The sequence below is a fragment of the Orbicella franksi genome, unplaced genomic scaffold (assembly GCF_964199315.1).
Source record: "Orbicella franksi unplaced genomic scaffold, jaOrbFran1.1 SCAFFOLD_765, whole genome shotgun sequence".
NCBI classification, from domain to species: domain Eukaryota; kingdom Metazoa; phylum Cnidaria; class Anthozoa; order Scleractinia; family Merulinidae; genus Orbicella; species Orbicella franksi.
The window spans coordinates 1-13,000 of NW_027670520.1; the positions used below are offsets into that span (position 1 = coordinate 1).

Here is a 13,000-nt window from a genome sequence, read left to right on the forward strand (position 1 = left end):
TAGATTAAAAGCTGTTCCTCAGTAAAGGGAAATTTAAAAGAAAACAAAATTCAATCAGAAACAACTGCAAGAGTATGACTATCTTATCAAGACCTAGGTTTTTAAAGTCTATTTCAACTGACAATGAAACCAAAACAGAACAGACTGAATCTCTAGTGGCGAAGTTTAGCTGGTGAGAACTACATCTTATTATATGGCTAGCTCCACGAGCGGGCAAGATGAATCAAATCCTGCACTGTGATTGGCTACCCGAACGGGCAAGATGGAGCTATCTTGCCCGCTCGGGACTACCCGCCGTGTCCCACAAGAAAAATTTCCCCGAAAGCCATATAATAAATCCTTTATTGACCAAGCTTGTTCGTTCAAGATGGCTGGATATTGGCCTCGTTCCTTTTTTTGCGAGTTTATGGACCGAGACAGAGTCGAGGTCCATAAACTCACAAAAAATGAACTTGGCCAATATCCAGCCATCTTGACCTCACACTTGGTCAATAACCCATATATATATTTACCAAGAGATAAAAGACATCCTTGAGAATAAAAATACAAGTAGATAAACAAACCGTTTTCTCCTTCTTTAATTGTTTTTACATTAAAAGAACAAAAAAAACCCAAGTATCCAAAAACATGAATAAATTCTCCAGAAGATAACAAGAATGGCAATGCTCCTCACACAAGAGCTGGCACAAAGAGATAGTGGCAATGCCACCTAATGAAGACATGATAAGGTATTGGCATGTATCCCTGTTTAAACAATAGAGAGTTTCTGTCAAGGAACTATCGGTTGATAGTTGCCCCATGGAAATTTGATGTTCTTAAAACAAATATTTGCCCGAGAAGTGAAGCTTCGAGGGCAAATATGCTAGTTTTAAGAACATCAAATTTCCAAGGGACAACTATCAACCGATAGTTCCGAGACATAAACACTCTATTGTCTTTATCGTTCACCACTAAATTTTCTTCCGCGCGCCAGTTCAAAATTCATATTGAATTATTTTCAACTTTTTTAGATGAAAGCCATGGAAGGTCGTTGAAGCCAAATGTAAAATTTGAAAAAGAAAACAGACAAAAACCCACTTAATATATTTCAATTGTTTACTTTCTGTAAGCCCGCTTCTTTACAGAAACATTTACATGGACGAGTACTATCCATCCAGGTATTTTCCTCAGACAGGCACTATGGGCTGATAGTGTCTCTCCACGGATGAACACTATTGCATCACATGATCAATTTAAACCAATAAGAATCGGAGAAAATTCAGTGGTGAACTATAATATGTACTAATTGGACCAGCCGCATAGAAAAGGAAACCTACATGTAGGCAAGCACTTCTTGAAGCAGCCTCACATGATGACTATACACACTGCATGTCTACAAAACACTGCTTTGTAACAAACAGCTTAAAGGTAGCAAGTCAACAACAGAGGAAAAGAAGAACAGAAGGACAAACAACCCTGACCTTAACTGGTGATTCCTTAGCACTATATTGTGAACGCTTCAAGCACAGAATTTTACACTTATTCAATAGCATCAAAAACAAAATCATTACTCATGGATTGTATGTTATTTGGATTATTTGGATTCTTTTACATAAGTTGTTTATTATGTTGTTCCTTATGCTCAAAAATTCATGTATGCCTATCAAAGTTCATCAAAAAACTGTACCTTCCAGCCACCGCAAAATGTAATGCGGAGTGATAAAATAAATGAATAGTACTATTTAAAAGACCTGGCAAAACAGGGTAAGACTGGTACATCATATCTCTTTTGCAAGCATGGTGACCTATTTTAATTTATTTTTAGAGACTGTGCTTGGTAGGAAACATTCAGGGAAATGTATTGTGCATTTGGTTTCATGATTGTACCCAGGAGATTACTTTAAGCTTACTTTAACATCGGTAGAAATCATTCCCAATACTGATAGAAGCAAAGAAATACCAGACAAAATAAAGGCTCAAAAGTTCAAACTGTCACAAGAATGGTAAACTCGATTTCTTGACATCCTGAACTAAACTCAAATTTCTTGAACTGTAACCAATTTCAATCCTTGCAATCCTGCACATTATTTCGAAACTACTGTTTTTGCTTTGCTCTATAGCATTTTTATCCAACTAAGCTGTATATTTGGTGGCATTTGGCGATACAAGGTGGTAATAAGCTGACTGAAAATTTGCTCTGTCTGCACGACAGCGTTTCTTTATGCCCGTGACGGAGGCAGATCTTAATTGCAAACTTCAAAACACAACAGTGTGGACTATACAAACTAGTGCCAGCTTAGTTCGTGCCGCTTGAAAGCAACACGATCAACAAAACTTAGATCGCTGATGAACATGTCGAAATGGCTTCGTAGACTTGAGCCATATAAATTGCTCACTCCATTTCTACAAACAACATAATACAATACACTACACTTCAAAAAGCTTCTTACCAACAATATTAGGCTTCAAAGGCAGCTGTAAATGTGTTTCGGAACATGCAGAAAGATCCGGCAAAACACCCCCACGATAAAAGTCACAATCGATAGGTTTCGAGCTTTCAACTGGCAAACACCGTCCCGTCCCCTAGTAAAATAATCTCAGAGGACACGATCACAACGCATTTTCATTGGAAGAAACAACAACACATACAATTGGTCAAAAGGTTTTAGACATGTCTGCCACGCAGGACGAAAGTGCAACGCTACACTCCGTTTGCGCGCTATTATCCGTGGAAGACTGGGTATAGTTATGGCTTGGGACGAGAAGGACTAGAAACTAAATAAGGGGAAAATGGCGGCCGGCTTGGTTCGACAAATGGATGCCAAAACGGAATAGAAAAGACGTGTCTTCCTACCTCAGTGTTAACATTGGTATGTTCAAAGCGAAAACATTCATCTCCTTGACGGTGAACTTGACGTTTAGACTCTACGTTTTGAGAACAAGGCGGTGCTGAGGGCTTGAGCTTAGTCGTCATGGTGAGTTACGAAACGTAAACTGTTGATAATGGAGGACATATATGTATTTGTCTATAAAATTTAAATTGAGCTGATTGGCATTTTATCATTTTCTTGATTTGTTTTGCTGCTTTGTATTTGTTTTTTGTTTTTGTTTTTGTTTTTGTTTTTTTTGCCGAAATGGAGTGAGACCTTTCAAAGATGACCCTTTATTTTGTGTCAGTGACAGTTGGAATTCAACTGGACGCTTGCTGCGTGTACCCAGGCAGTCGTTACACTGAGAAGCACAAGCTATATTGCAATTGAGCTAAATGTTCTGCATTTGAAGTCATACGAAATCCAATCGAATCGATGTGCTTAAGCTATTCTGCTTTTGATTGCATTTCTTGGAATCAATTAATAGCTTATTACTCGTTTGCAGGTCTTTAGGGCGTGAAATGAGTCAAGGTCTTTATATCAGCCTATGAACGTTTCAGTCTATTTTCCTTAGCCTTTGTTTTTTTTGCGTTGCCCAAGCAAGCGAGACATTTTGAATTTCAGAGTTATGGTGGTGCATGACATTGAGCTACGAACGCATTTGTCGAAAAACATATACTTATCTCGTGATTTTTAGCCCATTCAGAAGTTAAAGTATTAGGAAAGGTGCTTATTTAAATGCTTGTTTGCTCAATACAGATAATCAGTCACCTAGATAGCCAAAGTAAGTTCCAGATGTTTACACTATTTTCCGACTGCAATGTTGGTGTACCGTGGAGGTACACCAACATGGCGGCTCCATACTGGGCTCTGTAAATTGTGCAAAATATTTCGAAGAATATCTGAGGTTTGGGAAAATGCACAGACTTAAAAATTAGAGAAGTGTCATCTTTATTAATCTCCTATACACAATTTCTTGACTTTATCCACTAAATGGCTTCCGAATAACTTTTTTATTGCATCAGGATTGCGTGACAGTGCAAGTCAAGAATTGTTTTGCTGGGCTCAACATACATTAGTTTCTTTCAGCTTTAATGTACAATAATTCACTGCATAGGTTTCATTCTTGTAAAGACACATAACTCTGTTACAAGAAAATAGCGACAGAATATCGGTTAGTTCGATATTTTAACTTTGTTATACTTTAGGAAGTTTCTCAGAACATTTTACTTAGGTGTACTCAAAGAGATACATTCGTAAACAAATTCTCTAACCTTTCGCTCTTGTTGCTCAGACGTTCTTGAGTTCGTGCTGGGATTCTACTTGGTTCACGATCATGTCTAAAAATGCGATGACGCTTCTGAAGATGCTTTTTATCAAGTTGAAGAGTTGATAACCCCGGTTGATAGCTCCTTTGGTATAACATGATTCTTGATAATTTCACTCAAAATGTTCGCTCGTAAATTGATCTCTCATAAGGCTTGCAGACTGACCCGTTCCGAAAACGCTTAACGTCCTTTAGTGTTGGTCTACCATGAATGGTACATGTATGTTCGTTTGTGTCTGATTTCATCGCCCTAGAAATCATGGAATCCGTGCTAACTTTTCACGACGACAACTTCTGTAAATTCCATGTGCTGTACGCATGCAAAGGTGACGCATGCGCTTTAGAGACCAGATGGCAATCTGTGACTGAACGAGGAAAAAAAAAAAAAAAGCGGAGCCAAAATTTAAACCAAGGCCTCACTGCCTGGGTAAATATGCTGTTTTTTAGCACCAGTACTGATAATCTCAACTACTTGCCTAACATTATTATCATCAATTTTCTATAATTAATACCGAAAGGCATGATAAATTTGATATCAGAAAAACTAACTCTAACAAAACCTTTTTCTACTTTCAACATCAATGTGATCTATTTTTCAGTTAAAGTTTTATGTACAGGCTTAGGCTCATTGAACATACATGTACATATACTTGTAAAGCTTAAGGTTACGTGTGTTATGTTGCTATGGTACGTTGATAAGTAATAGTAATTGGACCGAGAGGAGTGCAATTCAGGGAGTAATCGCGCAAGTGAAGCGCAAGGCTGATTTGAAATAACGAGCACAATTACTCCCTGAATTGTACAACACAAGGTCCAATTACTAATTAATCGTATCTATAACAAATTTAGGAACTAAAAATGTCTTTTGAGAACTTCTTTTGAGTGAAAATGTCTGTAGCGCTTTTCATAAGTTTTAAAAACTGCAGGAAACATCGCAAAGGAAGCCATTAATTGGCGCACATAATTAAGGGCACAGAATTGAGCAGCGAAGACGCGAGCCACTAGGAGGGTCTGGTGGTATGCTCCTCCAGAAAATTTTGAAATCTAGAGGTTCAGAAAGGCTATTTCCAGCATTCTCAAAGGACTATTTGTAATTTTAGGTACGTGTATGGTAAAAAATTCAGTTTTCCAAGGGCATCTCTTGGAGATCTTTTGTTGAACAAAAAACAAAAGAAACCTTTTGTTTCGCTAAACGATGAAGTCACCAAAATGTGGCATTTGTCACTAGTTGTTCAAAGTGATACAAGTTTTATTGTTCATATAATTACGCTAATCTCTTGCTGTTGCTTCGCTAGCGCAAGCAAATAAGGCGCTGAATGGGCCGGATTCAAGTTTGTTTTGTTGTGACACCTGTTCGATATGAGGTCGGGCAATTTTTTTTTCCCAGTCTATTTCTCTACTTCTTTCAAAAATCAAAACATTATATTTAAAAAAAAAAACCAGTGCTGTTGAAACTGCTAAAAGTAACTGCTGCCTTGCGTCGAAATCCACCTTCAAAGGATTTGCTCCAAAAGATTCCGCTTGGAAAACTGATTTTTTTTTTTTTTTTTTTTGCATAGTATTACATTATTTCTCAAAAACGAAGCGCAAATCAACAAAAGCAATTATGCAACAATGCTTTTCATGTCAAAACAAGTCAGTCTACCAAAAATTTGCTCAATCCTGCAAAAAATGAAAATCACCCCAAAAAGTGATATATGCCCTTTTTGCATGAAATCCTTCAATTCTTTTAGTGCCCTTGGCAATTATTCTTCATTTATCTTTTGTCTTTAGTTGATTTTTCAGGTATTTATAAATGTAACACCCTTCTAAAATTTGTTTACTGTAAATACTCTTGGTCTGAAAATTGGAAAACTTCTGCAGAATTCAAAAGCAAGACATATACATATTAGGTTTATGCTCAGTTAACTACACAGCTGAAACTGGTTGACGTTTGTCATGTTGACTTCAGTCTAGCAAGAAACCAGGCGAGTCTGTGAAGGTGGTTGTAAGATGCCGTCCAATGAATGAAAGGGAAATAGCCCAAGGGCATCAAAGGTAGGGCTGCTGTAAGCTGTGATAAATTTGCAGGTAATTTAAGAGGCCTTCCAATAAGCCAGATCCCTTATTCTGAAAACCCTCTTGGGACCCTCTAATTTATTTTGCGTTGGCGGCTTGTTCACAGCAACATATAAACTTAAAAACCTTCTTGTGTAGTAGAATTTTAAAATTTGTTTTCATTTAGTATTCTCAAAGAATCGTTAAATAGTCATGTGATATAAATTAAATGTGATTTTGAAAGGGAATTACTGCATTATAATGGGTGCTGCGAGAAAATATTGCTATTGTTGTGTTCGGTTCTGTTGCTATGCCACTCTGACCAATATATAATTATATGAATTCATATATTTTCTCTCAACTAGCTGCCAATACATGTACATGTAGAATGGGGTAATGTTGTTTAGTGTTTTCTCCTGTTCAAAATTGCATTTACAATTATAGTTTATATTATATTAACTTACAAATTCCTGCAGTTACAGTGTACACTGTAACTACACATTATGATGTTTTCAGACTGCTACAGCTGTACATGTTTGACTAACTTATTGATTCTAACATGTCTAAATTGTGATGTTATTCTTTTTATGCTTTAAGGATAATTGAGATGAATGTTAAAAAAGGGACAATAGAAATCACCAACCCAGCTAAGAAAGAAGAAGTGCCACGCATGTTCACTTATGATTCAGTTTATGACTGGAAGTGAGTTAGTCATGAATTAAAAGTTATGTGTTGTAAATAGGGGGACTGCCTTGTACATGTAAAAGCCCATAAGGGTTTCTTCAGTTTCCATCCAGAATAGTTATCCTATTTTTGTCACAATTCATATGGTAAATGATTTTTAAACATGGGTAAATACAATATGTAAACAATCAATCAATCATCTCATTCATACATACAACCCAATTTAAGGCAGCAAGGACTACACGACCACCGTCCAACTTCTAAGGGCACTAGGTCCATGTATGATTAAGGGGTGAGAAGAGGTGACGGGAGAAGTCTACTCTAATTTGATGTCATTGAGCACATGTACTCTGACAAAGAAAGGATGTGGTCTCATTGCTGGACAGGCATATTTTTGTGCATACATTGTTCAAATATGATTCCTGAATTAACTTATTGGTTCTGTATTACAAAGCCCAGCCCTCCAGCAGCTCAATACCAACGAAAAGAACTCCTTAATAAAGGACTTTGATCCTTAATTGTTGCCGCCCATCCTCACGGAACAAATAACTTAAATTTATTGCCATGTCATGCCATGTAAACTGTCAAATGTGTGCACTCAGATAAGAAGAAATGTATTGAGTGTCACCATAAATTACCCTACCATAATTATTAACATTAACAGTGAAGGCAATTTTTCTGTAGGTTAAGAATGTTATGAGTTTGTCTTAATTAGGTATACTTGAATGGTTTAGGTGAAATTGTCTATTGAATAGGTTATTTTAAAAGTTTGCTAAAAACTGCTATAATTTACCTGCTGTCATCTGCATTTTAACATTGCTGTGCTTCTGATATTTATTTAGTTCAAAACAGATTGATCTCTATGATGAGACATTTAGACAGTTGGTGGATTCTGTTCTTGAAGGATATAATGGTAAGTTTTTTCTCTTTATTTTGATTGTGGCGCAATTTATTCAATTCCCTGTCACGGTTGTGACAAAAGCTACATCGGGGAAACGAAACAAAAATTTTCCACCCGGCTCAAAGAACATCAAAAAGCGGTTGTAAACAAACACTCGCACAAGTCAGCTTTAGCGGAACATTGTTTACACTCTGGCCACACCATCTCCTGGGAATCTTCAAAGATTACAGATAAAAATTTTTACTAACATTTTTACATTTGTTTTAAACCAGAGTAACGTTTTAAAATCATGAATCAACCACCTGGTTACAAGACCATTTTTTTTTTTTTTTTTTTTAAATAAATTAATTCGTTAAAAAAGAAAAAAAAAGCACACATGCTTTTATTAGTAACAATTAATTCTTTGAGTGGCTTGGTCATACTTTTTTTCCAGGTGAGCATTGTTTGGTTTTCTTTCTATTGTTTAATTCAATGTTAAATTACATCTACAGTCTTGAAACTCTCGACTAACGGCCACTCTCGTAAGCTGACAGCTCTACCTTCAGATACTTCTTTTATCAATTTTAGCAATTGCCTGTTTTGCCTCCTAGTCAAACTCTGTAATTTACACATTCTCGTAAGCAGATGCGAACAATTTTTGAAAATGTAAATTGGATTTTTCTTTAGTGTAACGCCATCTTGTAAGCAGACAACCCATGAATATTTGACTCTCGAGGCAATGAAATTTGTCTCTAATTTGCAATATTAGATCAACTTAAGTATGACCTTTGGCAGTGCTCAACAGAGCAGTAGTGGGGATCGGTTATGTCAAATCTTCATTTGATGGCTCTTAATAAACAGACACTTTTTCCAATTCTGGAGGGACTGTCCCCTTATGAGAGTGGACTAAGTGTATAAAAAGGTACAGACCTTTAATTTTTCTTGGACCTAGTACATATGTGAATGGTATGTGATAAATATTATATGGAACAAGACTTGACTGTTTTAAGCTACTTTGTGAATTTAAATATACAGTTTATTCTTTGCTAGGTACAATATTTGCCTATGGACAAACAGGAACAGGGAAAACATTTACCATGGAAGGTAATGTCAGTTAGAATGATTGACAGTGTATTGTCAATAATTATATAAAGCATCATTTGTTAAAATAAATGTGTACAAAAGGCACTTAATGACTGGCCCCAAGGGAAACAGTGAGTTTTGTTTCCCCGAGACCCTTCAGTGAGCTTTGAGGTTTCCTGCGGGACCAGTCATTAAGTGTTTTGTTATACCTCCTAACTCGAAAATTGAAAAAACTGTAAAGAAAGATGTTTGCTTGAGGCTGGCTGGCTCACAAGTTTGTTGCAGTTTCAGGTAGCATGACCTGATCACATGTGAGTCCAACATTCAAGTTGTTGTTTCCCTAGGGAGTTAGTGAGTTTTGACCCACGACATGTGACACAAATTCTCCTCAAATCAGAAAACGGTTTTGAGTCGGGAGGTATAATAATGGCTGTAATTACAGTCAAGTCTGTGGTCAAATATTGTTTTGTCTAAAAAGGCAAACAAACAAGGTCTTGAGCAGAATTCACCTTTTTGCCTCGTTTCATGTTAAACCACTTACAACTAAATAATAACAGCTGTTTTTGGTTGGCGTACTGCACCTTTCAAATGTTCAGCGGCTCCTCCCTGCTTCCAACTACTGCTGAGCACTGTTTCATAATTTGTCTGAACTGTGCTCAAGGATTTGATTACCACGTGCTCAGTGGTAGCTGTAAGCTGGAGGGGCTGCTGAACATTTGATTGACAGTAGCGAAAAATGCATTTGTCGATTGAGCTTTGAATTTTAAAGTCCGCATGTTAATTGAAAGGCGCGGTAAGCCATTGTAAACAAGCAAGATACACAAGTCTTCCCTCTAGGTTGCGGATATTTTACTAGATTTGAATGGTCATTCTCTGCCATGTGAAAAAGCAAACAAAATCTCGATAAGGGAAACACAGTTGAACCTTCAATTACTGGTATGTCAAGTAGAAGATTAACCCCGAAAAAAAGAACAAACAAAAACACTTTCAAGGTCAGAATAAAAGTCAGTAAATGTACATGTATTGTGCATCTGTGTGACTTACACTGTACTTATTTTACACAATTTTATAACTGCACATTTTTGGGTTAGTATCATAGGACCACAATCTAAGCAGGCACAAAGCACTAGGCAGTTGTGTGTGATTCACAATCATACATATAAAGCCAGTTCCACTAATTTGTTGTCAAACACTCTGCCTTAAAAACAAAATTGACAGCTGGTAACTTATTAGTGATTAAAATTTACAATTTTAGTTTCTTTATTCTTGTTGCTTCGCAGGTGTACGGACAGACCCTGTTTTAAGAGGAGTGATACCCAATTCCTTTGAACATATCTTTACACACATAGCCAGGACAGAGAATCAGCAATATTTAGTCAGAGCTTCTTATCTTGAAATTTATCAGGTACACTGTACTACAGCTATCTTGTAGCTGTTCCAGATACATTGTAAAAGAGAAGTGTGTGTAAGGTAAAAAACCTGACCAGCTGACATGCTAACTGATACTGCAAATTAATTGTATGACTTAACTAACTTATATTACATGTGCCTTGTTGATCCTTTTGAAATGTCTCCCCAGAGGAAACTTTTTTTTTTCCAGGATCCTGATAAGATAACTAGTACATGCATGTTGAGATCCTCCTGTGCAATCCCATGTAAGATCCTATGCAAGATCCTCTTTTTATCTGTAGGGTCCTGTCTAAGATCCTGCACAATCCACGAACTAAACATCATAATTTATAGCGTAATACAGCCCTACACCTCCTACCAGATCCTTTAGGGTTTCAACTAGGCTTGGCACCTTTCCTTTATCCTACTTTTGAAAACAATACATGCATTTTATATCTAATACATGTAAGTTTCTTCTTCTTCTTTCACTTTTCTTATAATAAACTACATAGTAACAAGGTGTACATGTACATGGCAATAAATGATGCACAATGATTTTTGGCATTTTCAGGAGGATATCAGAGACTTACTGTCAAAAGATCAGAGTAAAAGACTGGAACTTAAGGAAAGACCAGACACTGGCGTTTATGTCAAGGTAATTAATAAATAATTGTTGTTAATGCTATTAGCCAAATAAATGTTACTGTTCTTCCCTCAATAGATCTGATGGCCTCTTGATCAAAAGGCTCGGGTTTGTCAGCCCTGGCCGGGGACATTGTGTTGTGTTCTTTGGCATTAGAATTACTCTCACAATGCCTCTCACCACCCCAGTGTATATATGCATGCAAATGGTAACAACAGAGTGTCATGTTGGAAGGAGACGGGTGGGGGGTGTGGGGTGTACGTAATAGACTAGCATCTCAACCACGGGGTTGTCATTATGGACCATAACCTGTAACATTGGTTACGACTGAGTTTGTTTGATAGGCCCTTGATGTTACAGGTGAAATTGACTTCTGTTGATACAATTCACCCACAAAGCAACAAGTTTGTTATGGGTGTGAAGATCAAGGTGACAGGTGACTCAAATCTTAATGACAGCCCTGATCTGGTTGGGAGCAGAAATACTCACTGTTGTGCTGCGGAAACCAGTGGTAAGGGCCACACAGATTGACTACAGCGTTTGAATATATACTGTAAGCATACATTTAATCAACTTTTTAACTGACCTAATTGAGTAACATTAACAATTAAGGAATCAATTTAAACCTGAGATGTTCAGTTAACACCATGTGTATGACAGCATTTGGAATACAGAGAAACCTGTATTAAGCAGACCCCATATTAAGCAGACACCCTCTATTAAGCAGACACCAGCTTGAGTCCCAAAATTTTCTTCCCACATTTATATTAAAATAAACCTGCATTCAGGGGACACCCCTGTTAAGTGGATGCAGACACCAATATTAAGTCATTTTGTTGCACAAAACCTGTAATAAGCGCACACTTCGAGGGCATTTTACCTCTGAACGTTCAGCTGAGACTCCTTTAACATTGTTTAGCAATATCGTTTTAAATCTAAGTGATTATTCCAGATTGATGCATTGACTGACTGGACATTGTGCTATGAGCAGTCTTTGATCTTACACTGTGTTACACTGAGTTACAAAAGGGTTAATAATTCACTATTATTGCACAATATATAAGAACCTGCTTAGAGCAGACACCCTGTATTAAGCAGACACTAGTGAGAGTCCCATGGGTGTCCGCTTAATACAGGTTTAACTGTAGACATACGTGAAGCATGACAGTGATGTAACAATGTTGTAAAGTTTTGTAATGTCCTAGTGAAGTGACTTGAGGAATGTGGGAACAAAATAATACATTGAATCACAGTGCAGAATGCATCTCAAAGCAAACTCCATTCCACTTTATCAAGAGGACAACAAATAGACAAGTTTATTTCTTACTTTTTATAAATGGATGCAAAATTTAGAAATAAATAAACAAATAAATAAATAAATAAATAAATAAATGAACAAACACTTAAAAATGTTATTATTTGTGTTGTGCTTCTTGTAGGATCTTCAGTCCTTTGTTTGTAAAAGTGTAAAAGAGATTGAACATGTCATGAATGTTGGCAATCAGAACCGAGCAGTGGGGTAAGTGTTGTTACACATGTTATAACCCAGCTTACAATTCTGACCAATCCTGCCCCACTACTCTCTTCTCCTTCACCCCCACCCCCCAGACAATGTTGAGTGTCAGGATCAAAAATGTCTCATAAATCCTCTACAGTTTAAGGACTGCATTTCAACCTTTGTGTAGGCTGATTCTATGAGTGTAAGATATTAGTTACTTGCAATTTCCACATGTGAAAGGCGTGAAATGGGGCAGTGCCCCAGACACTATTGGCTAGGATTTTAGAATGAACTCATGTACTGGGTAAAGTACATGTAGCATTATTGATGATACATGTGAAAGGATTTATGTATCCATGCAATGTGCTACATTGTATGAAATGGAGATGACTACGACTCTTTTACACGTATTGCTTGCCTATGATTGTGTTGTTTATGTATGAATACTACAACGGTTTTTTTTTTTTTTTTCCCATAAGGGCAACCAATATGAACGAACACTCGTCAAGGTCCCATGCTATCTTCATCATCACTATCGAATGCAGTCAGGTATCTCAAAATTCCATCTACATTAACTTTTAGAAAACAGTGCTAAGAAAATACGCGCGCT

At 36.9% G+C, this 13,000-nt stretch overlaps 1 protein-coding gene across 2 annotated transcripts; it reads left to right on the forward strand.

Moving 5' to 3' along the window:
• The first annotated feature begins 20 nt into the window (after nt 1-20).
• Nucleotides 21-12,991, forward strand: LOC145472407 (kinesin-II 95 kDa subunit-like). 2 transcript variants are annotated; one of them, XM_081454952.1, is made up of 9 exons: nt 21-2,954; nt 6,128-6,213; nt 6,811-6,915; nt 7,740-7,810; nt 8,828-8,881; nt 10,141-10,265; nt 10,821-10,904; nt 12,332-12,411; nt 12,870-12,991. In XM_081454952.1, exons 1-9 carry the CDS (start codon nt 2,952-2,954, stop codon nt 12,970-12,972), a joined length of 711 nt encoding a protein of 236 aa, XP_081311078.1. In that variant the 5' UTR covers nt 21-2,951; the 3' UTR covers nt 12,973-12,991. The 2 variants fall into 2 exon arrangements, with proteins under 2 accessions (XP_081311078.1, XP_081311079.1); XM_081454953.1 differs by lacking the exon at nt 12,332-12,411.
• The last annotated feature ends 9 nt before the right edge of the window (nt 12,992-13,000 follow it).

Excerpts from the sequence above, each read along its gene's own strand:
- LOC145472407 (XM_081454952.1), top strand. Across the intron at positions 8,882-10,140 it reads GAAAACATTTACCATGGAAG|GTGTACGGACAGACCCTGTT; the intron begins GTAATGTCAGTT and ends GTTGCTTCGCAG. Across the intron at positions 12,412-12,869 it reads AATCAGAACCGAGCAGTGGG|GGCAACCAATATGAACGAAC; the intron begins GTAAGTGTTGTT and ends TTTTCCCATAAG.